The sequence below is a fragment of the Neopelma chrysocephalum genome, unplaced genomic scaffold, assembly GCF_003984885.1.
Source record: "Neopelma chrysocephalum unplaced genomic scaffold, ASM398488v2 Primary Assembly neopelma1_89, whole genome shotgun sequence".
Classification (NCBI taxonomy): Eukaryota; Metazoa; Chordata; class Aves; order Passeriformes; family Pipridae; genus Neopelma; species Neopelma chrysocephalum.
Window position 1 is genome coordinate 3,575,359 of NW_020897751.1, and position 21,486 is coordinate 3,596,844.

The following is a 21,486-nucleotide window of genomic DNA, read 5'->3' on the forward strand; positions in this document are numbered from 1 at the left end:
GCTTCTTCATGTAGTGGGACGGTGAAAACTGGGACAGGAGAGATTTGGAGTGGATATAAGGAGAAACATTTTCTCCAGGACGACAGCAGGCAGGGAGACGTTATACTGGATCCATCCTTGGAGGTTTGCTGGATAAAGCCCTGACCACCCCAGTGTGATCCCGCTTTGGGCAGGGAACTAGACATGAGCCTGCAGCCCAGATCACACCGTGGTGCCCAGTAGGGATCTTGCCTTGACAGTTTCGCGGGGTGTCTGTGCGCTCCAGGCCCCCACTTCCCCACCCCAGCGGCCAGGCGACCCCTTCCAGCGATCCCGGGGCTAGGGCCGGCAACTCCCGGTTTCCCGGCGTGGCGTGTCGGGGAGGGGACAGCGGGGAGGCAGCGGGGGCTGGCCTGGGGACCCTGCCCGGCTCCGCCCCGGGACCCGCGTCCAGGCGCCGGGACCGCTCCCCCCGCCGCTGCACCGGGAGGGAGGAAGGAAGGAAGGAAGGAGGGAGCGAAGAGGGGAGGGAGGGAACGAGGGAGGGAGGATGACAGCACCGTGAAGAAAAGCAGGGGACCCTCTGCCGTCCCTCCTCCCGCACGGCAGGACCGGGCGAGCTCGCCCCACGGAGCTACCGCCGGTAGGTGCGGCGGGGGCCGGGAACGGGACCGATGGGGCCGGAGCGCAGCCGGGGGCCGGGACCGGGGCGATGGGCAGCGGGAGCCCCGGGGCGGGGGGGAGGATGGCGGCGGGGGTCGGGCCTTTCCCGGCGCGGCGGGGAGTTGCGGGAAGTTGGGCGTGCGAGGAGGGGCCGCGGCCCCGAGCCCCCCCGGGGAGGGGGAGCGAGGCCGGCGGGGAGCCCGGGGGCTCGGCGGCCGCATCCCCCCGCAGGGCGGCCCCGGGTTCCGCTGGGTCCTTTGTGTGCCCTCCGGCATCGGCCGCTCCTTTGTCTCGGTGCGGGGCCCCGGCCGCCCGCTCCCGCAGCGGGGCAGCGCCGGCGGTGCCTCCGTCCCTCACTCCCCTCGGCCGACAGCCGGATCCCAGCGCCCTGCCTCCGAGAGAGAGTCCTCCCGGCACATGACTGCCCCAGCAGCTCTCCCCGTGCCTTTCTTTCGGGGAAAGAAAAACAGGAAAAAAAGCAATCAATGGAATAGAGTCGAGCTCTGCGGCGGCAGCGCTGAGCCTCCGTCCGGAGCGAAGCGCGGCTGGGGCGGCAGAAGGAGACTTTGGAAAAGGAGACTTTCTCACAACCATCCCGGAGTTGCATCATCCGGCCTGTCAGCCCCTACCAGGGAGCACTGGAAAGTTGTCCTCACCCTTTCCCCTCCTGCCTCGGGGCCTCCGGGGCACCCTGGCCCTCGGCCGGCTCCCGGCACCGAGGAGCCAGCGGCATTTCTGCCGGAGCTGGGGCTTCGACATCCTCACGGCCCCAGAGGGGACCTGGCTGGTATGGGGGTACCTTGGGATGAAAAAGACTGCCCCAGCAGAGCCCCCACTCAGTGCCTGCTGAGATTTCAGTAGCCGCTCCCACATCTGGGGGAGCTGCCCGCATCCCACTGCCTTTGCTGCCCCGGGGAAAGTGTCTCTTTTTCCACAACATCACACCAGGACAGGGATTTAACTCTGCAGATTTCCCACATCTGCCATGTTGCTTCAGCGTGCGACTCATTTTCGCACCAAGACCCGGGCACAGGTCACTATTTCCCCCCAGCAAACATCTATTGCCACTGGTCCCTCCCAGACGTCCCGGGAGCGCTACAGACGCCTGTCTCGGGGTGAAAGGGACACGGAGCAGGGCACAGAGAGAGCGGTGTCCCTGGTTTTGGGGTGGGTTTGGCGGAGGAGCTTCCAGGCTAGTGCGGAGCAGCGAGGAGAAGGAGCGCGGGGCGGTGGGAGGGACCGTGGGCTCTGCGCCCCAGAGAAAGGGCTCATTGAGGCAGGGCCGCGCACTTGCGGTTGCCGGCGTGGCCGGGGGCTGCCGGGACGCACAGCAGCCGGCATTGTGCCGCCAGCGCCGGGCACACGGGGCCGGGCAGGCCCCTCGCCCACCTTGGTGGCCTGTGCTCCGGACCCCCTTGCTGCCCGGCAGCTCGGCCCGTCCAGTCGCTCACCTTTGCTGCAGGTGATACTTGCAAAACCCACCCCAGCGGTGCCTGTGGTTTCCAGCAAGCTGGCTTCAAGGTGGTAGGTGTTTCAGCTGCCTCCTGGTCCAGATCCAACCCCAGAGGCCGGTCCCTGCCTGGCAGATGCACATTTTCCCCCATGCCCATCACAGATGCCTCTGTGTTTTCCATCACAATCACCGGGGGTGGGAGCAGCAGCTCTCCTCTCTGCTGGGTTGGGACAAAACACCTCTCTTGGACACCACCAAGGTGAGGGAGAGCCCAGACTGGTCTGTCCTGGCCATGAAGCCTGTGCTGGTCCTGTCACTGGCATTACTGTGCCAACACCTGCCTCTAAATCCTGTCTGGGATTCAGTGCTTCTTGGGAGACGAGGAGCAAGGACAGCTCATCTGGTTCACCCCCAAGCTCAGGGTGGGACAATAAAGAGTGGACAGGAGACAGCCTTGTGCATCTGGAGTTTGAGAGCTCATGCAATGAAAACAAAGTTGTGTCAGTGGTGCCTGTTTGTACCAACACCCGCTGCTGCTGCTCCTGAGTGTAACCTCAGCCAGAAGGACTTTCCGTTCCAAACTTTCTTCTCTGATGGGCAGTTTCCAGGCTTCAATTTGATGTGGCCTGTGGCTATTTTCAGCAGCTTTATAAACATCGTAGGCGGTGACATTTCTCCCCCCTCCTTCCTTTTTTTGGCTTGACTAGACATGTTTTTAACCAAAAAATACCTGTCCAGACAGATTCCTTACATGTGCTGCAGGGCAAGCCGAAGCAGTGCTGTGCTTGTGCCAGGGCTTGGAGGACAGCCAGGGCCAGGGTGAAAATTGCCGGGAGATGAAAGCAAAGTGGGAAGCTCCGGTGGCACGTTTCCCAAAGCCAGCCTTGGGAGGAAGCTGGGAGCGGAAATAGTTGATAGAGTAAATACAGAGGATTTTTTTTTTCCCAGGTTGCAGACAAAGAGCAGTGCAGACAGCAGATAAGCCCATGCTCCTTATCTCTTTGTTGTTCCACCCCTGTGTTTTGCTGGCCCTCGTGTCTGCTGGAAATCTGATGAAGCAAAGGATCGTGGAGGGAATTACTCAGAGCAGCAGCAGCAGCGCAGGGGGCAGCGAGCTCAGCTGCAGCTCCCTGGGGGCTCTGCGTGGGAGCAGATGGGGGCTGGATGGACAGAGGGATCTGGGGCAGGGAGGGAGCTTGCACGTAGGTGCTTCACTGCTGCTCCTTGTCCAAAGTGCAGTTGTTGCCTGTTGAGTCACCGGAGGAAAGTGTGACTTCATCCAGTCTCACCTCCAGCTCGTTTCCCCTGCCAGCCACAGGCACCTTTCCTTCCTGGAGCTCACCTGGTGTGGGTTCAGGGCAGCCAGAGGAGGGGGATTAGAGCCCCAAGGCTCGTGGAAGACTTTCCCTTGCCCAAAACCAAGCTGAAAACCCTGGCTCTTCTCTCCCAATCAGGCAGTCCTGCAAAATGCTCTGCAGAAGAGTGACAAGAGCATCCCATTGCTCCTTCCTCTCCCCACGGGCCTTGCTGTCCTTGCTCTGGAGTTACACTACCCTGCTCATCCCACCTGCACCACCATTGGGAACATCCATCCCATGAGCTGACTTGCTCCAGCGGACTGGAATGGTTTGGTGTCTCCATTACTGTTCGAGTCCTTCCTCCTTGCTGTGGCAGGGTTAGGGTAACTTGCTGGTAGTAGCAGATCCCACCTGGGCAGCTCTGCATGGGAACAAAATCCCCGCCACCACCCAAAAAATCCGCCCCTCTGCTGGCTTTGACTCAGCTGGGAAATCCATAAATCCTTTATCCTCTCAGCAGTGGGAATTGTAGCAGTCCCTGATGAAATGAAAAGCACTTCCAGCCTGAAGGAAAAGTCAGGGGTGCCTCAGTTCCTGGAAATTACCACTCTTTGCTTTGGGATGTGCAGAGCAAGAGGAGAGAAGCTGCCTGCCATCACCAGGGACAACGTCCATCCGTCTGTCTGTCTGCTCTGCTCACACCAGTGGAGCAGTCACTGGTGGGGTACCCCGGGGCGGCAGCAGCATCCTGGTGGTTCTCCTCATCCCTCCCATCCCAGCGGAACCCCGGAGGGGAGCACACGGGGCACACAGAGCCCCTCTGTTCCCCCTCACAAAGGGACGCTTGTGGCTTGCGCACTGCCCCGTCCGGTCTGTGCCCCAGCGAGGAAGAGCTTTGGGATGCCAAGCAGCCCCCACCAGCCTCACCATGTCACCTGTGTGTCCCCGGCCCCACGGCTCAGCCCTGACGGGGCCCCTGTGCCTGTCGCTGCCGCCCCGCGGGTCCCGAGCCGGACGTTTGCAGCCGGCTGTTTATTTAATGAATTATGTCTGCCCCAGGCCTGGGAATGAGGGTTTTGCCAGCACTGCTGGACATGGCTCTCTGTGTCATCCCTGTGAATAATTCCTGGTCTGTGGCTCATTTGTGGTCGAGCAGCTGGCGGCATTAGAGGGGGAAAATCCCAGGCTGGCTTTGCCCATGGATTTGTCTGAGGAAGTGGATGATGGCATCCCCCTGCGTGCGCGCTGCAGGCAGCAAGGGGATTGTCCCCAGCCCCAGGCCAGGGCAATGATGGGGACCACCGCTCCCTGGGATGCCACAAACCCAGAAGTCCTTTGCCACAGCCAAGTCGGCAACTCCGGCAAGGTGCTGAGAGATGCGGCTGCACATTGAGGGCTTTGTATGTTTGATTTCTTTACTCAGTTCCTCAAATACTCCGACAAGTCCTGTCATCACAAGGGCATGACCAAGGAGGGGGGACCCAGGGGGCCACGCGGTGAAAGGCACCTGCCCTGGCTGCTGGCCTGTCCCCAAGGAGCAGTGTGCTGACAAACTGAGCCAACAGGGCTGTTAAACACACACATACACACGTGTGCCGGGCAATGTCGGTGCCACTTGCTGAAGGGGGAAGCCGGAGGGCCCCTGAGGGAGGACTCGAGAGCTGCCAGGGCTCTCCAGAGTCCCTGCATCCCACCGAATCCTGAGTTTCCTGGATGCATGAGTGCAAGTGTCTCTTTTTAGAAGCTTTTGCTGGGAAGGGAATGGCTGAAAGCCAAGCCCTGAGAGCTGAATGGTTTGCTCAAGCCTGGAAACTCCTGGTCCTCACACAGGGAGGACTGGGGACCGGACAGTCTGGATGTTGCCCTGGCCACGGGGCACATCCCTCCCCTCCTGCCCGTGTTCCCTCCTTCCCTGCGGGAGGGACATAGAGCAAGCAACACCAAATAAAGCACATTTTGGCCGAGCACGATGCAGAGGAGGTTGGGATGTGACGCAATGCCTGGCAGGGCTTCCCTGCTCCACACCCTGCCGAGGGATGAGGGCACCGCGGCTCGGTTGGGGCATCTCCCCTCTGGCAAACCCCGGCACTCCCCAACGAATGGGGCTGTGCCTGGCTCCCCCCTTCACCCCAGAAAGCAGGGGTGGTACAGGCTGCTGGGATCATGCTGGCAGAGCCAAACAAAAGCCAAATAGACTTTCCCTGAGTCACTGAAAGTCTGGCCAAGAAAGCAGGACGAGCAAACGGCGTCACCCACACAGCTGTCCGGGCACGCGAACCAGCGGGCAGGGAACAGGAGCCCTAGGAGTGTAAATGTGCACACTCGACACATGCTGGGGACCTGCCCCAGAGCTCCAAACAGCAGCTTTGGTCCCCAGAATCTCCACCACATCCCAGCTGGTGTGTGGGTTTGCAGCAACGCAGAGTGGTTTCCACCAACACCCCAATTTCAGCACTGGGAGGAGGATGAAAAGGAAGGATGCAGGGGGATCTTTTCTGCTGGGCAGGGATGCCAAGTCTCCTGGTTTTGCGTCCCACACCAAGTTTTTTTTTTCCTTTTTGGCAAAATCCCACCACCACCCAGAGCATTTTACACCCCGAAGGGGACTGGCAGCAGCAGCGTTTTCCGGCCCGTCATCGTTCCTGGAAACTCTCTGGGTTTCATTTTCAGTACTGAGCAGCTGCTGCTGCTGCACTGGGGGAAGGCAGAAGCAACGCGGCCCCACACCGGGGCCCTACGGCAGAGCCTCCAACCCTCCCCAAAAGCAGCTCTTTCCAAAGGCTGGGAGCCACAATGTGCCACAGACCGGGATGATCCGAGGGGTCCCTCACTGCGGGCAGCAGGTTTTGCCAGTGGGGAGCAGGCAGCTGTCAGGGCAGCAGGGATTGGGTTTCAGGGCACGCAGGGGTGGCTGGTGGAAGCGTGGGAAGGGGTCCTGTCTGGCAGATGTATTTTGGGAAGGAGGGGGAGCAGCTGATGGGGCCTTCATGAAGCTGCTCCTCAGGGGTGGGATGGAACAGTAGGGAGGAGCTCCCCCTTTTTTACTGCTCTTGTCAAGCCTTTCTCGGGAAGGTTCAGTCTCTGACTCTGCCTGCAGGGAGCCACCACCGCCACCAATGCTGACCATTTTTTCCCCCACAGGCAGGGCTGGCAAGACAGAGGATGCCCTAGCCCAGGACACCTTCCCAGCAGACAGGAGAGATCTGTGTGTGCTCCCCATGGAGATCCGACGCGCTTTACCCCAGGATATCTGGGAACTACTGCACTTCTTGAAGATGAGGAGCAAGTACGCCGTCCTACTGGTCTTTGTTGTCAGCCTCGTCATCATCGAGAAGGAGAACAACTTCATCTCCAGGTAGGGAGCAGGTACCTGAGCCACCCCACACTTTTCACCCTTTCTTTCCCCCACGTCCCGAGCTCCTGTGCAGTGAGGGCCCCCCAAATCCCCCGCCGGGATGCAGGGGTGGTCCCGCTCTCCTCCAGGCTGGGCTGGGTCTCCCCACAGGGTGTCAGACAAGCTGAAGCAGTCCCCCCAGGCACTGACAGAGGCCAACAGCACAGAGGTCAGCCTGGCGCCGGCCGAGAACGGCTCACTGGCCTCGCTGCAGGAGCTGGATGCTGCCTTCTCCCAGCTGAGGTCCCACCTGCACAACCTCACCCTGCAGCTGGCAGGGGATGGAGACCCCGGGCCGCGGCGGCACGTCCTGCTAATGGCCACCACCCGCACTGGCTCCTCCTTCGTGGGGGAGTTCTTCAACCAGCAAGGCAGCATCTTCTACCTCTTTGAGCCCCTCTGGCACGTCGAGAAGACGGTGACCTTCCTGCCGGGGGGAGCCAGTGCCGTGGGCTCAGCCTTGGTTTACCGAGATGTCCTCAAGCAGCTCCTTCTCTGCGACCTCTACATCTTGGAGAACTTCATCTCGCCAGTGCCCGAGGGCCATCTGACGCCCTTCCTGTTTCGGCGGGGCTCCAGCCGCTCACTCTGCGAGGACCCTGTCTGCACGCCCAGCGCCAAGAAGGTCTTTGAGAAGTACTACTGCAAGAACAGGCGCTGCGGCCCCCTCAACATCACCCTGGCCGCCGAGGCGTGCCGGCGCAAGCAGCACGTGGCCCTGAAGACGGTGCGCGTCCGCCAGCTGGAGTTTCTGCAGCCACTGGTGGAGGACCCTCGTCTGGACCTCCGCATCATCCAGCTGGTGCGGGACCCCCGGGCCGTCCTGGCCTCCCGCATGGTGGCCTTCTCGGGCAAGTACGAGACCTGGAAGAAGTGGGCATCCGAAGGGGAGGCTCCCCTGCACGAGGAGGAGGTGCAGCGGCTGCGGGGCAACTGCGAGAGCATCCGCGCGTCGGCCGAGCTGGGGCTGCGGCGGCCGGGCTGGCTGCGGGGCCGGTACATGCTGGTGCGCTATGAGGACGTGGCGCGGGCACCCCTGCCCAAGGCGGAGGAGATGTACCGCTTCGCCGGGCTGCCCCTCACCCCCCAGGTGGAGGAGTGGATTGGCAAGAACACGCAGGCGCCCCATGACGGCAATGGCGTCTACTCCACGTGCAAGAACTCCTCGGAGCAGTTCGAGAAGTGGCGGTTCAGCATGCCCTTCAAGCTGGCGCAGGTGGTGCAGGACGCCTGCGCCCCGGCCATGCAGCTCTTTGGCTACAAGCTGGCCAGCAGCCCCGCCGAGCTGGCCAACCGCTCCTTCAGCCTGCTGGAGGAGGCACAGCCCTCCTGGATCACGTAACAGCACCGGGGGACGGCGGCGGGGCAGAACGAGGGGCTGCGGCCCTGCTCCCGGCCGGTCCGGAGATGACCTGGGGGTCACTGCTCCTGAAAATGCTCCTGGCTGCTGCCACATGGCAGCCCCAGGAGCTGGAGCATCCTGGCAGAGCTGACCCCAGAGTCCTGCAGAGCCTGAATTACACAATTTTCCCGGGAACGGGGAAAAGGCAAAGGTGAGGGGCAGTGGGTTCGGCACCAGGGCCACCTCCCCAGCCTGGGAGCTGCACCGAGGAAGAGGAGGGTGAGGGCAAGCTGAAGGTGACAGGACCAAGCACCTCTGCATTGCCACTCCCTGTCCCAGCTGGGACAGGGCAGGGACAAGATCGCTGTGGTGCCAGCAAAGACACAGACCCCAGAGGCCTTACTGGTTTTGTGCCTTCATACACTAGCACAGACTGGGAACTGCCCACAGTGCCCTGGATGGCACTTAGGCTGCAACAAAATGAGTTGACTTTGTGGTTTGGTGCTCTTCAAACTTGGTTTGGGAGGTTTGGGGTTTTTGCCTTTTTTCCCTGTGTATTTGCATACCAGGTGAATTTATTTATTTATTTTGTGGAAAGGAGGGGGAGGCTGGTCAAAGAGCTAAGCCCAAAAATCAGAGCAGCACAACATACCACAAAGAAACAGGGAGACACCCAGAAGGGAAGTCCCATTTTGGCTGGAGACCAACATGTGTCCTGCTGTATGATCCTGGGAGAGCCCCCAGGGACCGATGGGCTGTAAACCCCCCAAGCCCCACGCGGGAGCGACTGCAAACTTCGGCAGTGATGAAAGATGGTCGGACTTACTTGATTAAAAACAAAAATACCAGCACAGAGCTCAAAGCCTCTCCTGTCTCCTTAGCATTGGTGGGTTTCCCCCGCCCCGGGGGGAGCCCCAGAAATATAGGCCAATAGCACTGGTGGGTGACCAAACCTGGTGGAGGCCCAGGGAGTTTCAGGGTGTTTGCCACATGCAGACGTTCACCCGGCACTGAGGTACCCCGTCCAATTCACATTTCATTAATTAAAATGCCTATTTTTAGCTCTCTTTGCAGCACATCCTTTTTCTCCCCCAAGTATTTTGGGTTACAACAGCCACCTGAGGGAGAAGCCAGGCGTTTCCTTGGAGGAGAGGGGTTGCCTCCACCTAAGACTTGCTGAAGAGCCCGAAGGGCTCCCAGCAGCCACACGTCCCCCCTCCCCAACTAGAGCTGTTGGCCAAAAGCAAAAATAAATAAATAAAAGGAGGCGGCGGCTGGGCACAGCTGGGCTGCGCTTCTGCCGGCCGAGAGGAGCGTGCTGGGGCTCCAGCGACGGGCTGCGGCTGGGCTGAGCTCACAAAAGCTGCGTTTTTGACGCCGGAGGGAGAACAGAGGCGGCATTGAGGAGCGCGGGGCCGGCCGGCGGGGAGCAGCCGCTCCGGAGCCCTGCGCAGCCACCCGCCCGCCCCGGCTGCGGAGGTTTTCCGAGCGGGGCCGGGCATCATCTGCCCTCAAGGTGTGAATTCAGGGCGCTCGACACAGGCTGGATGGGGAGAGGGTGCAAAAATTGGCACTTTTTGGCGCACCCTCATCGCTCACAGGCGGTGGAAAGCGTCAGCCCCCTCCCTGCCTCACACGCAGCTCTCGGCATCACAAGCAGCCCTGGGTTTGCTGAGTGAATCGGGTTTTGTTTGGAGGCTTCCTGCTGGGAAAGCAGCAGGGTCACTGAGGTCGGATGGATATTCCGCAGCTGCGCGCTGGGAAAAGCTCACAGAGCTCAGCCAGCGTTGGGGGGAACGCCGGACCCAGGTCACGGGCAAATGCCTCCTGAAAAGTACCGTTAAGTTGGCTTTTGCAGAGAAAATAAAATTTAAGTTAATCGTTTGTAAAACAGCACAAGAAGTGAATACCTACTGAGCTGCCACAGCCGGGGAAGGGATGCAGGGGGTGCCCAGCATCCCCCTCCCATCCAGTGTGCAGGCGGCGCTCCGGGGCTTGGGGAACTCCAGGTTCAGGGGCAAGGTCAAGCAAATAAGGGAAATACAAAGCAAGTGTCGAGGGAACCGGGTGCTGGGCTGAGCCGAGGCCAAGAGGGGACAGTGACAACCAACCCTTCTCACCTGGGCTGCCTCAGCCCCGGCTGGCTCCAGCCTGTCATTTCTAGCCAAGCACGAGCATTTATTCCTGGACACCCTCCAGCTTCCCGTCCAAAACGTCACAGGACAGAGAAAAAACACGCCCCCGACCCATGCAGATTTCCGCGGGGCTAATTGCTCCCATTAAACCGGCGGAGCCCGGTGCCAGGCACGTCGGGAAGCCACGGGGGACACGCGGCTCCTTCCGAGACCAGAGCAGCTGAATTCCCCCTGTGCCGACCAGGGGGAGGTTTGTCCCCCTAGGAGAGGGACCTCCTGCTCACCCCGCTCTGGCTGCTGCCAGGCCTTGCCCTGCTCTTTCCCTAGAGGAGGACAGGCATGGATTTGGGAGGAAAAGCATGCCTTGGGAAAGCCACAGCAAGAGACAAAGCCTTAGAGCAAGGACACACCTGCATCCAGAGAAACCAAGCAGGAAGCCCACAACAGGAGCTGCAACAAATGCAGCCTTACCCTTTCTCCATCCACACCAATGCCAAAAAAACCCCAAACCATCCTCTTTTCCAGGGATTTAAGCCTGGAGAAATAAAACACGCCTGAAAGGCTCAGGCTTGCCTTAAAGTAAGCACCCTGTTTCCCACTCTTTCAACAACCTGCAGCTGTACTGCCTCTGCCACAGCTGTGCTTTGTGGGGAACTGGCCACGCTGTGGTGATGCTTATTGTCACCAGAGAGACCCTTTCTGCAAGAAGCCCACGAGCAGCAAGGGGACATGTGCCCTGTGGGACAGGGCCACCAGCCAAAACTGCTTCTCCTGGGGGTCATTGCAGGTGGCACAAAATGATGTAGCAACAATGAGAGCTTTAATAAATTACAGATGTGCTCTCAATGTACCCCTCTCAATGGGATCTTTCTAGGGTAATGCTTCCCTCACTGGTCTAATCCAGAGTTGACTTTGGACTGCAGGTACATCCTGCTGTTTCTGTGCCTCCTTCTTGGAGCACTCAGGAGTGGCTGTAATGGCATGGCTGGGCTTGCCATGGAGAGGCAGTTCTTGCTTGAGGCAGAAGCTGCCATTGCCAAGGAAGAGAGTTGTCAAGGTGGGTAAGTCTCTGAAATGCCACCTTAGATGCCCCTCAGTTTAATACCCAGGTGGCCCTGCTGGGCCACAAAGCAAAGCCTCCAGGTTGGCCCACAGAAATCCACAAAAAGGCCTTTTTCCAGCTTGGCACAAGGTTTGTCCCGAACGTCAGAAGTTGCGGCTGCTCTGCTGTTGTCCTGACCCCCCATTCCCTTCTCCTCGCTTGCTCCTGCTCCATTTAATGGGATCGGATGAGCTAATCCTCCGTGTCTCCTCACAGCACTATCAGATGGGATTTGTGCACAGGGGCTGGAGGGAAGGAAACCCATCCTCCCAGCAATCTCCTGCCCTCATCCAACTTCTACTGGAGGCTGGATCCACCCTTGCCCTTTGCTCCATCGCAGGGCTCGGTGCAGTTCCCACAGTTGGTCCAGGCTTTGGCTTCACAGCCAAACACTGGGTCAGTGGGGAGACCCGTGGGCCAGGGAGGGACCCTGTGAGGGCTGCAGCACACGTGGATATTTCAGTATTAAATGACAGCCTTGTTTTCTGTTGTGTTTTTCTAAGAGACTGCATGCCTGACCAGACTGCATATCTTGGTCTGCATCCCATATTTATCCTGTAATTACACCTTCAGACAAAGGCTGCCTGTCTGCGAGGCTGATTTTTTTAAGGACATAGTTTTATTCTACGCTGTGCTCTCACTGTAGTGAAATCTGGGGGGGCAGGGAGGAGAAAATTCCCCTCAATTCATGAGTGAAAGCTGTTCTTTCTCAAAACCTACCCTGAGAGCAAAGGAACTTGCCTGAGCCCTCTCCCTTTTCTCCAGGAAAACCCAACTGCTGATTTCCTTTATGCTTCTCTATCACCCCACAAGGATTAATGCTGCAAACCATGTTGTCCCATAAAAGAAAGGTGTCACCACACTGTCAGTCCATGGGCTCCTCTGCTGCAGGAGCAGAGGGTTTACAGAGAGATCCCCACAATTCTTAAAGCCAGGCAGCTGACCTGGATAAAGCTGATAAAGCTCCTTATTGCACTTGCCTGGATCACAGCACAACAAGGGATGAATTCCCACAAAATGGCATTTCTGTAAAATTCCCGCACTTGGCTCTGGAGGGGTAGGGAAGACTTGCATGGCACAAAATCCCAAGGCAGTTGCTTGAGCTGTTTGAGCTGAGGTTTCCTCCAAGGGGAAGAACAGCCCTGGCTCTGCCCCTGCTCAGCCCATGCTGGGGGCTGACATGAGCCTGGCCATCCCTGTTTCCCCAAAACCTGCCTTGGAATGAGCCTCTCGAGAGCCCCAGTTTGTAGGTGCCGATGGCAGGTAAGACAAAGCCCGTCACCACAGCACACTGAGCCTGGCAAACTCATCCCACTGCACTGCAGGGAAAGAGGAGCTGGGAAGCACCTTGGCACAGAGCCTGCTGCCACCCCAGGAACAGGGAGAACAGAGCTGTGGCACGGCCCCAGGATGGACTGGAACCCTGCTACCAGCTCCCTATGGCTCCTCTTACGGATACAAAGATCACCTGAACCACAGAGACCATTGCATTTCACCTTTGGGCTTTTCCTGAATCCCTTTCCTGGGTGGGATCTGCCACCAATATATGGGCTGGCACATACAGAGGCACTGCCTATAAATACAAGTGACTGGTCCGGCCTGACCAAAATAAGGTGATTTTGGTGCTATGGCCCATGAGAAGCAGCTTGTCTTCCCAAGCCAGTGTCACTGAAAAACTGAAAATGAGAAATGAGGTTTGTTGGGGAGAGAATAAATAAAACAGGACCTTGTTGATTTCTGCTAAAAGTAGATTTTTATAAAGTATAAAGTATAAAATGGCCAGTGTTGGTGTTTAAAAGCAGCCAGGAACTGCCTGAATTGTTTTTTCCAGGCGATTCTTTGCCCTGAACTGACACGGTTCCACCTTGGCTGCAGCAGAGATCCCTGAGGCATGGGGGGGGGGAGCAGATCGCCCAGGAAAAAGGGGGAGCCATGAGGCAGGTGCCAAGGAGAGGCAAAGCAGTTTGCCTAGAGCAATCCCTCATCCCTGGGAGACTCAAGATCCCCTTTCACTGAAGCACAGCCTCAAGCGCTGCAGCCACGCTGGTGCCGCTGGGGCTGTCGCAGGACGATGTGCAGGACATGTCTGCGGGCAGAGGGAATGTGCTGTGCGAGGCTGCTGACACAGGAGAGTATCTGGGGGTTTGCAGAGATGGCTGTGAGCCAAAAACAAGCTGAGCGTCTCCAGCAGCTCAGGCTTGACCAGCTGGGATGGGGCCTTCAGCCTGGCCCAGGTGGGAGAACAACTAACTCTCCGGAGGAGGGTGAAGGGAAGGATGTTATCCTTCTTCCAGCCTGTCTGGGCTATTGCAAAGTTACATGCCCTGTTGCTTGTGGTGGGCAGGACAAGGAGGCCCTGGCTTAGGGGGGGTTCAGGTGAGTGCAGAGCAGGGGCTCTTGTGGGATTGTAAAGTCTCCCCACACAGAAGCTTTGTACCCATCCTTGGAGTAGTCATACTCAGAGGGATTATTAGCTCTGGCTGATGTTGCATTAAACCTGATGAGGAGAGGATACATATATGTACCCATGCTGCCTGTCTCAGAGTGGCAGAGCCTCTTCCCTACACCTCTTCCTTCCCACTGGATCCCTGCCATCCCGCAGGGAGCGTTCAGTCCACAGGGCAGCTGTGAGAAAAAGCCCAGGGAGCCTGACCGCTGCTCCTGGCCTCCTGCCTGCCTCGGCCCCACAGATCACCACTAGAAGGAAAACCCCTCTCTGAGGCTGGGCAGCTTTCACCTCAGCCATCTACCTGCAGCCAGCCAGAGAAATATCATCAAAACATCCCCTCTGCCAAACCCAAGCAGCAGCCTTGAGCACTCAGAATTGCTTCCTGTTTGCCTGGGGCTGGATGTGAGGTTTTCATAATGTCTCCTTTTACCCTCCCTGCTTGCTTTGGGCACCCTTTTTGGCACTGGCCTTTTCTTCCTTTCTTAGTGCATCTCCAACTCACTGGTCCAGATATTTCCCCCCTTTTTCTGAAAGGTTGCCCTGATCTTCTGGTGTCCAGCCTGATCACACCAGGTAATAGGGGAAATCAGGGGAATACTCCTGGAGTAATCAACTTCTCTCAGCAGTGGGTATGTGCTGTAAAATATATGCAAATGCCTGGCATGAAAAACCCAAACCTGCCTCTGGAAAAGCCAGAGCTGGGCACAAGGGTGCAGAGGAAGGGAGAGAGGGCAGCAGCACATGGAAAGTGGTGACTCATCCTCAGCATCCTCATCTGCTCAGAATGGGCCTTTGATCCAGCTTTGCTCCAGCAGGATAAAGAGCCAGGGTTGTTATGGAGGTAAGGACAATCCTGCCAGGACGGGATGGGTTCACACACACCAGGTGCCAAACAAGCCAGCTCATGTAATTTGAGGGAAGAGCTTAAACCAGGTTTTGATTGCAGAGTTCATCCCTTTAGAAATGGAGGCAGGTTTGTTTTTTTACAATTTTTGCATTGAATGGTGCTTTCCCAAAGCTGGCCATTGCCAGGCCCTTCCAGCAGCCTCCTCACAGAGGTATCATGGTACCTGGTAGCCAGTACCAGGAGAGAGGACAGGGAGCAGACCTGGAGCACAGTTACCCTGGGAATACTTCCCAGCCTCTGGACATTCATAGCTCCTGGATTTCCTGGCCAGGACAGATGCCTCGATGTTTAGCAGCTCTGGAGGGTTTATATTGCACGCATTAATAACAATTATTTTTCTCCCATTGAAAACTTCAGCATTTCCAGCCGAGTCCTGTGTAACAAACAGCATCAACCTGCCCTGGGCGTATTTCAGCAGAGCCGTGGACTTTCCCACCAAGGACCTTCCTCCCCTCCGCCTTTATTGTTGTCTGTTCTATCCCTCCCCTTCCAGCTCTCTTCCAGGCTGAACAATGTGGGACTCAGGAACGTCCCCCGCTTCTTTCCACCCTTTTGTCACCCCCCTTCCCCAGCCCCGAGCCCCTCCTGCGGCCGAGGGGAGAGTGCCCTGGACCTGGACCCCCGCGTCCCGTGTCCCCACGGCCGGGCCGGCTGCACCCTCTGGCGGCAATCCTGAGTTCAGGCCCTGCTTTCCCGGGAAGAGATGCGAATTCCTTCGTCGTCTCTCTCCCGCGAGGTTGGGGGGGTGGGAGTTTTGCTGGGGACCCCGCTGGGAGGGGGTTTGGCACGGCGGGCTGTGGTTCACTGAAGGAGGATGAGGAGCAGGGGAGCGCGAGGGCGGCTCTGCCAGCTCACAGCACCTCAGGGTGCACAGCAGCTATATTTATCCACATGGCCAGCAGCTATATTTATCTGGAATGCCACAGGAGCCGAAAGTCTTCAGGGAAACTTCCGTGCTGCGGACATTTTACGATCTGGACGGTTTACTGTCAACCTTCTCCACTCCCTGCTCCCCTTCTGCAGGGGCCTTTGCTACCTCCTGAGCCCTTCCCTGATCCTCCTTACATCCCACTGTCTCCACCGTGGTGATGCTGAGCTCATCTTGTGTCTCTGCCCACGGGGAGTTACAACTAGATGGTCTTTAAGGTCCCTTCCATCCAAAACTATTTTGTGATTCTGTGATCTCCCCTCCATCCCTCATGCACAACCCTCTCTCCTGCTCCACTCAGAGCAGATACATCTGTTTTCTCTGTTTAGGTTGGACGTCAGGAAGAATTTCTTCACAGAAAGAGTGATTAGACACTGGAAGGTGCTGCCCAGGGAGGTGGTGGAATCAACGCCCCTTAAGGTGCTTAAGGAAAGGCTGGATGTGGCACTTAGTGCCATGGTTTAGTTGACATACTGGTGTTCAGTCATAGGCTGGACTCAGTGATCTCAGAGGTCTTTTCCCACCTCACTGATTCTGTGATTTTGTGATCGTCATTCTCCTCTCCAAGGGGTTATTTTTCCAGATGGAGTGAGACATCCTCTCCTGCGCTATTCACCCGGCCTGCAGACTTGTGAATTTAAGAACACAGCCCTTGGTTTGTAAGATCGTTGCTCCCCTTCTCGCGTGGGGGATGTATGGGGGGGGGACACTTCAGGCAGGTGGAAGGTGAAGCGCTCTGCTCTCGGGCCTCCGGCACTCCCCTGGCAGGGCACTCCCCGCCCGGCTGAGCCAAGGTCTGGAGGCCGGGCTCAGCGCCCGGGAGCCCGGCTCCGCCCCGCAGCTCCGCCCGGCAAGGCTGCGTTTCCCCCGGGACAACCCGTGCGCTCCGCTCCTGCGGAGCCCGGCGCTGCCCTGCCCGCAATGGGGTCCCGCCTGTCCCTGGACGACTCCGTGCGGGTGGTCGTGGTCGGGGGCGGCTTCGGGGGGACGGCGGCCGCCAGCCTGCTCAAGTCCTGGGCCGTGCCCTTCGTGCTGGTGGACGTGAGGGATGCTTTCCATCACAACGTGGCCGCGCTCCGGGCCGCCGTGGAGAGCGGTAAGGGCTCAGCCCACCCCGGACCCCCGCGGCAGCTCCCCTGTCCCACCGGGAGCTGCGGAGTTACCCGCGAGCGGCAGGGAACGGGGCGCTATCACTGCCTCCTCCGCCCCTGCCGTGCTGAGAGGCTTGATGTTTTCCGTCTGGAAAACAAGTACTTGGCTCCGGGAGGGCCCACGGCCCGTCCGTGTGAACTTAATTGCAGATCCGCCGGGAAAACTGGGCAAAAACTATTCAGACGATCCCGTTGTGTTTATTTCAAGAGTTTAGTAGGTGACTAAGCTAAAAGCAGCAGCAGCTGGAAGGGCTGAATGAATCACTCTCAGTATCTGGCCCTTGAGATGTGGAGCAGCTCAGCAGTGAGGCCCTGGATGATAAAATCATGTTGGAGAGCTACTCAGGCTTGTCTGGAATCTCCCTTGGGAGGCTGGGCTAACCCCATTACTCCAGCCACTGGGGTTTAGGGGGAAAGTCTCATGTTCGAGGCTGTGAACAAGCATCAAAAGGATGGCAAAAACTTGGTCTGAGAGGCAGATAAGGTGAAAAAAGCCTCTGACACCCAGCCCAAAATTCCTGAGACCACAGAAGCACTTACTGGCAAACCAGTACAGGAGATATGGGGAGCAGAGACAAAGCAAGGGCATCACCTGAGGAGCTATCTTATCACCAGGAGGCCAAGGTCCTGAAGCTTATTGCTGGGCAGAGATAACACACAGCACAGCCCAAGGTCCCAGGTATATGCTGTGCTTTTGTCTGAGCAACGATGGCATGAAGGCAGAAGGGAGGAGGAGTTTAGCCTCCACAGAGGGAGAGCTCTTCTCTGCTGTCTCCTCTTACCACAGGATTTGCCAAGAAGACTTTCATCTCCTACTCCATCACCTTTGGGGACAGCTTCCGACAAGGCAAGGTTGTGGGCATAGACCCTGGGAGGCAACAAGTCCTGCTCAGTGACGGTGAGGTGGGTGTTGCAATGACCTGGCTGCCTTATGGGATCACCTGCTAGTGCAGAGTCAGGTGGGGTTTTCACCATCCTGAGTAGCAGGGCAACAGCCCCCATCATTCCCTGCATGGCATCATCCCATCCAGCCAAGCTGAGTGGCCTAGTAGAGCTGTGTGGGATGCGGGTGTGCAGTAAATACCCCATCCTGTCTCCTGCTCAGATGAGCTTTTATTCTTAGAGCTGGATTTAGAGCTCAGCAATTAACCCTGGAGCTCAGACCCTTATTTAACTGTGGGAAGAGACAAGGGCAGCAGCTCCAGTCACTCTTTCCAGCCAGAGCATCCCACCTCTGTTCAGAAGAGGGTGACAGAGAGATGCTATGCTCTGGAGCCAGCTGTGACTGTCCAGCATAAATAACACATAAGTTAAACATAAAGTGTAAAATAAACATAACTTTACCCTGTAAAGTTATAGTAATTTCTTTAAAGCTTTCAGCTCACCTGAATGGTGCTTCTCTCAGACCCTGAGTACGGCAGTTACTTGGTGTCACCTGGACCAGGTCTCCTCCTAAAGTCACTTCCTGACAATGACAAGCACTTTCCTAGTTACCAGGAAGGGCTGGAGAAGAGGCAATAAGTGACTAGAACCTAGGAGGCAACCACTCTGTCCTAGGCTCTGTTTTCAAGAGGTCTAACATCCCATTCCACTTTCTACCCTCCCAGGAGCTTCACTACTCCCATCTCATTCTTGCAACAGGCAGTGATGGGCCATTCCCTGGGAAGTTCAACAAAGTTATTGACATGGAAAGTGCCATCCAGACCTATGAAGACATGGTTAAAGAGGTGAGGAATCAACTTATTTCCTAGTAGGTGCTGCCTGCCTTTGTTCAGCCTACCTGTCCCAGGCAGCACTATGGATATCTGTAGCCATCTGTGTCCTAGAACAAGAGGCCACAATAAAATGCCTACAGGGACAGGCCAGGACAAGGAGCTCATCAAGGCTTGTCTAGCATTCTGCACGAGGGGAAACCTGAAATGCTCAACAGTGTTACAGTGTAGGCAGAAAGAGAGCAAAGGGTTTTCGCTTTTTGTTTCCTCTTAATGAACTAAGTGGTTTGTTGCTGTTGGGCCTGTGCTGTGCCTCAGAACGTTCATGGAGTGGCTGAAGGCATCAGACTTTTTGCAGTTCTATTGTAACACGAGTTGCCTCTTCAAGGTTGAGAAATCTGAGCGCATCCTGGTAGTGGGAGGTGGTTCTGCTGGAGCTGAGATGGCTGCTGAGATCAAAACGGAGTACCCAGCCAAAGAGGTAGGAGCATCTCTGTTACAATGAACTTCATCCTGTTCTCTGAGACTGTTCTGTGATGGTGCTGCTGGAGGTATCCAAGATGACTGCACATCAGGAGTTACTGAGAGCACCCTATGGCTTGCCACCAGCAATGACTGGCACTAAAAGCCTTGGCTCACTCTCCTTGCAGGGAGAGGGAAGCCAGCTACAGCTGCTCCCACATGGTGCGCAGTGAGTCCTGTCCCACTCCTGTGTCCCCGTTTGCTGTTCTGTCCCCAACAGGTCATCCTCATGCACTCCAAACCTGCTCTGGCTGATGTGGAGCTGCTTGCCAGCGTCCGTCAGGAGGTGAAGGAGATTCTCCTCAGGAAAGGAGTGCGGCTCCTGCTAAGTACGTACTTAACAATGCCTCTGAGGATCTATGGGCTGCTCTTCCTTTAGCCAAAGCATCTCCTGATGTCTTCTTTTTGACAAAATGTGGCTCCCTTGAATTCCTGTTCCTCTGGGCTAGCTGGAAACGGCAGCCTAGCAAAGGTTTGTGACCCAGGGCTCTCTTTTGCAACAGGTGAAAGGGTCAGGGATGTGGAAAACCTCACGCCAAACAAGTTCCAGAAGGACATGGTGGTGAGGACAGAAAAGGGCACCGAGGTGGTTGCTGACATGGTGGTGCTGTGCACGGGGATAAAGATTAACTCTTCAGCATACGCTGCTGCATTTGGTAAGTGAAAAAACCCCCACTGGGTGGGGGAACCAGCACAGCTCTTCAGCATCTTGTGCTTGAGGGGTGTGAGGTGAGGAATGAACTGTATACAACCAGCAGGGGATATTCTACTGAAATATCAAAGGATGATGCACTGCATGAGACTGCAGTGATTAACCACAGCAAGGCAAAAAGCACTTCTTCCCTGACACATAGAAAAGAGGGTGAAAAGCCAGCTCCTCACTTTGTGTCAATAACATCAGCAGCATTTTGGAGTCTTGGGCCACAAGAAGCAACACAAAGCTGCTTATAAAAACCTGCTGTTTGGCAAAACAGGTGACAAAATGGCAAGTAATGGTGCTTTGAAAGTTAACAAGCACCTCCAGGTGGAAGGCTACGAGAACATCTACGCCATTGGGGACTGTGCAGATCTCAAAGAGCCCAAGATGGCCTACCATGCCGGGCTCCACGCCAACATCGTGGTGACAAACATCATCAACAGCCTCACACAGAAGCCTCTTAAAACCTACGAGCCAGGTAAGGTCATCTCCTAGCTCCTGGCCTTAGGTGTTGGGCTGCTTTTCTGCAGGGAATAGCTGTTCAACTTGCATAGGACACTGATTAGAGGACACTGATCACAGCTGGGGCTGACTATGTCAGTTGATAGCTCAGACTTCATCTTAGTCCTTGCCAAAGACTGTAGCTGCCTATTACCTGTGCCAGTCTACTGACACGTGTCCTTTCTTCACTGATGTCTTCCTGAAAAATCTACTGGTGGGAGTCTGCTATTCATCACACTTGTTTGAACAAGGAGATGGCTTGGCTTTCTCCCCTTCAATTGTACAACAAACGATACAAAAATCCAGCTGGGCGATGGGTCTCAATCATAAAGCACTGATGTAAACACTAACCATAGCTGTGCCGAGAGCTGTTCCACAGGGATGCAGGGGATCTGGACAGCAGTTGCTTAACTTAAGCCTCTACATCTTTTTTCCAGGGTCACTAACATTCCTGCTGTCCATGGGCAGGAATGATGGTGTGGGCCAGGTGAATGGGTACTACGTGGGACGTCTCTTGGTGACCATTGCCAAGAGCCGGGACCTGTTTGTCTCCAAGAGCTGGAAGACTATGGGACAGACAATGCCCTCTTAGGAGGACACCAGGAACAAGCCAGCAAGGAAAACAGCCACTGGAGGGTGAGGTGCACTCCTGTTGCTTGGACTGGCTGATGCTGCCTCCTGCAGCACCTCCTCGACCACCTGTGCCACATTAACAGAGCGCCCTGCCTTGCTCTAAAGGGGAAGGAAGCACTTCCCAAACAATTTGCACAGAAGTTCCCATGATAGAAACCAGGGAAGGAATGTCTCTTTTACTCCCCCGCTGAGATATCTCTGAGCAAGAAGCTTGGCTTACCTTGATTTGTAACAATAAACACTGTGGTTTTCAGAATCTCCGTGTTTTATTTGTTATATGGGTTTTCTTTTTTCCCTGGCTTTCTCTATTCTTGCTCTTCTAAAAAGTACCTGCCTCTTACAGATCTGGAATCTGTTCTGCAGCATGCAGGGAGAATGGCTCTCAGTGCTGCCAGGGAAAAGACTGCCTAAAACCTGGGAGGGGCTAAGGTAATCCTGGGATTCGACAGGAATATATACATATTCCTATAATAATATAGATATTATTATATTATTACATATATAATATATTATATATATTATAATATCTATATAATGCATATAATGCATTAATGCAGCTTTGTGTCAAAATCACCACAGATGCTTTGATCACGTCACTTACAGCACTACACTTCAGCCAG

General features: G+C 56.4%; 2 protein-coding genes across 3 annotated transcripts; both read left to right on the top strand.

Moving 5' to 3' along the window:
* Positions 1-519: 519 nt before the first annotated feature.
* Positions 520-9,507, top strand: CHST3 (carbohydrate sulfotransferase 3). Of its 2 annotated transcripts, none has more exons than XM_027693068.1 (3): positions 520-622; positions 6,535-6,748; positions 6,899-9,507. In XM_027693068.1, exons 2-3 carry the CDS (start codon positions 6,612-6,614, stop codon positions 8,127-8,129), a joined length of 1,368 nt encoding a protein of 455 aa, XP_027548869.1. In that variant the 5' UTR covers positions 520-622; positions 6,535-6,611; the 3' UTR covers positions 8,130-9,507. The 2 variants fall into 2 exon arrangements, with proteins under 2 accessions (XP_027548869.1, XP_027548870.1); XM_027693069.1 differs by lacking the exon at positions 520-622 and adding an exon at positions 6,167-6,236.
* A 6,988-nt stretch (positions 9,508-16,495) lies between these two features.
* On the top strand, positions 16,496-21,122 carry AIFM2 (apoptosis inducing factor, mitochondria associated 2). The gene is made up of 8 exons (XM_027693070.1): positions 16,496-16,746; positions 17,589-17,704; positions 18,409-18,528; positions 18,902-18,994; positions 19,256-19,364; positions 19,539-19,691; positions 20,010-20,210; positions 20,671-21,122. The coding sequence occupies exons 1-8, from the start codon at positions 16,572-16,574 to the stop codon at positions 20,823-20,825; spliced, it is 1,122 nt and encodes a 373-aa protein (XP_027548871.1). The 5' UTR covers positions 16,496-16,571; the 3' UTR covers positions 20,826-21,122.
* The last annotated feature ends 364 nt before the right edge of the window (positions 21,123-21,486 follow it).

Bases quoted from the DNA above. Each gene is read 5' to 3' on its own strand.
- CHST3 (XM_027693068.1), top strand. From the start codon at position 6,612: ATGGAGATCCGACGCGCTTTACCCCAGGATATCTGGGAACTACTGCAC. The intron at 6,749-6,898 runs GTAGGGAGCAGG...GTCTCCCCACAG, and splicing joins GAGAACAACTTCATCTCCAG to GGTGTCAGACAAGCTGAAGC.
- AIFM2 (XM_027693070.1), top strand. From the start codon at position 16,572: ATGGGGTCCCGCCTGTCCCTGGACGACTCCGTGCGGGTGGTCGTGGTC. The intron at 17,705-18,408 runs GTGGGTGTTGCA...CTACCCTCCCAG, and splicing joins TCCTGCTCAGTGACGGTGAG to GAGCTTCACTACTCCCATCT. The intron at 19,692-20,009 runs GTAAGTGAAAAA...TTGGCAAAACAG, and splicing joins AGCATACGCTGCTGCATTTG to GTGACAAAATGGCAAGTAAT.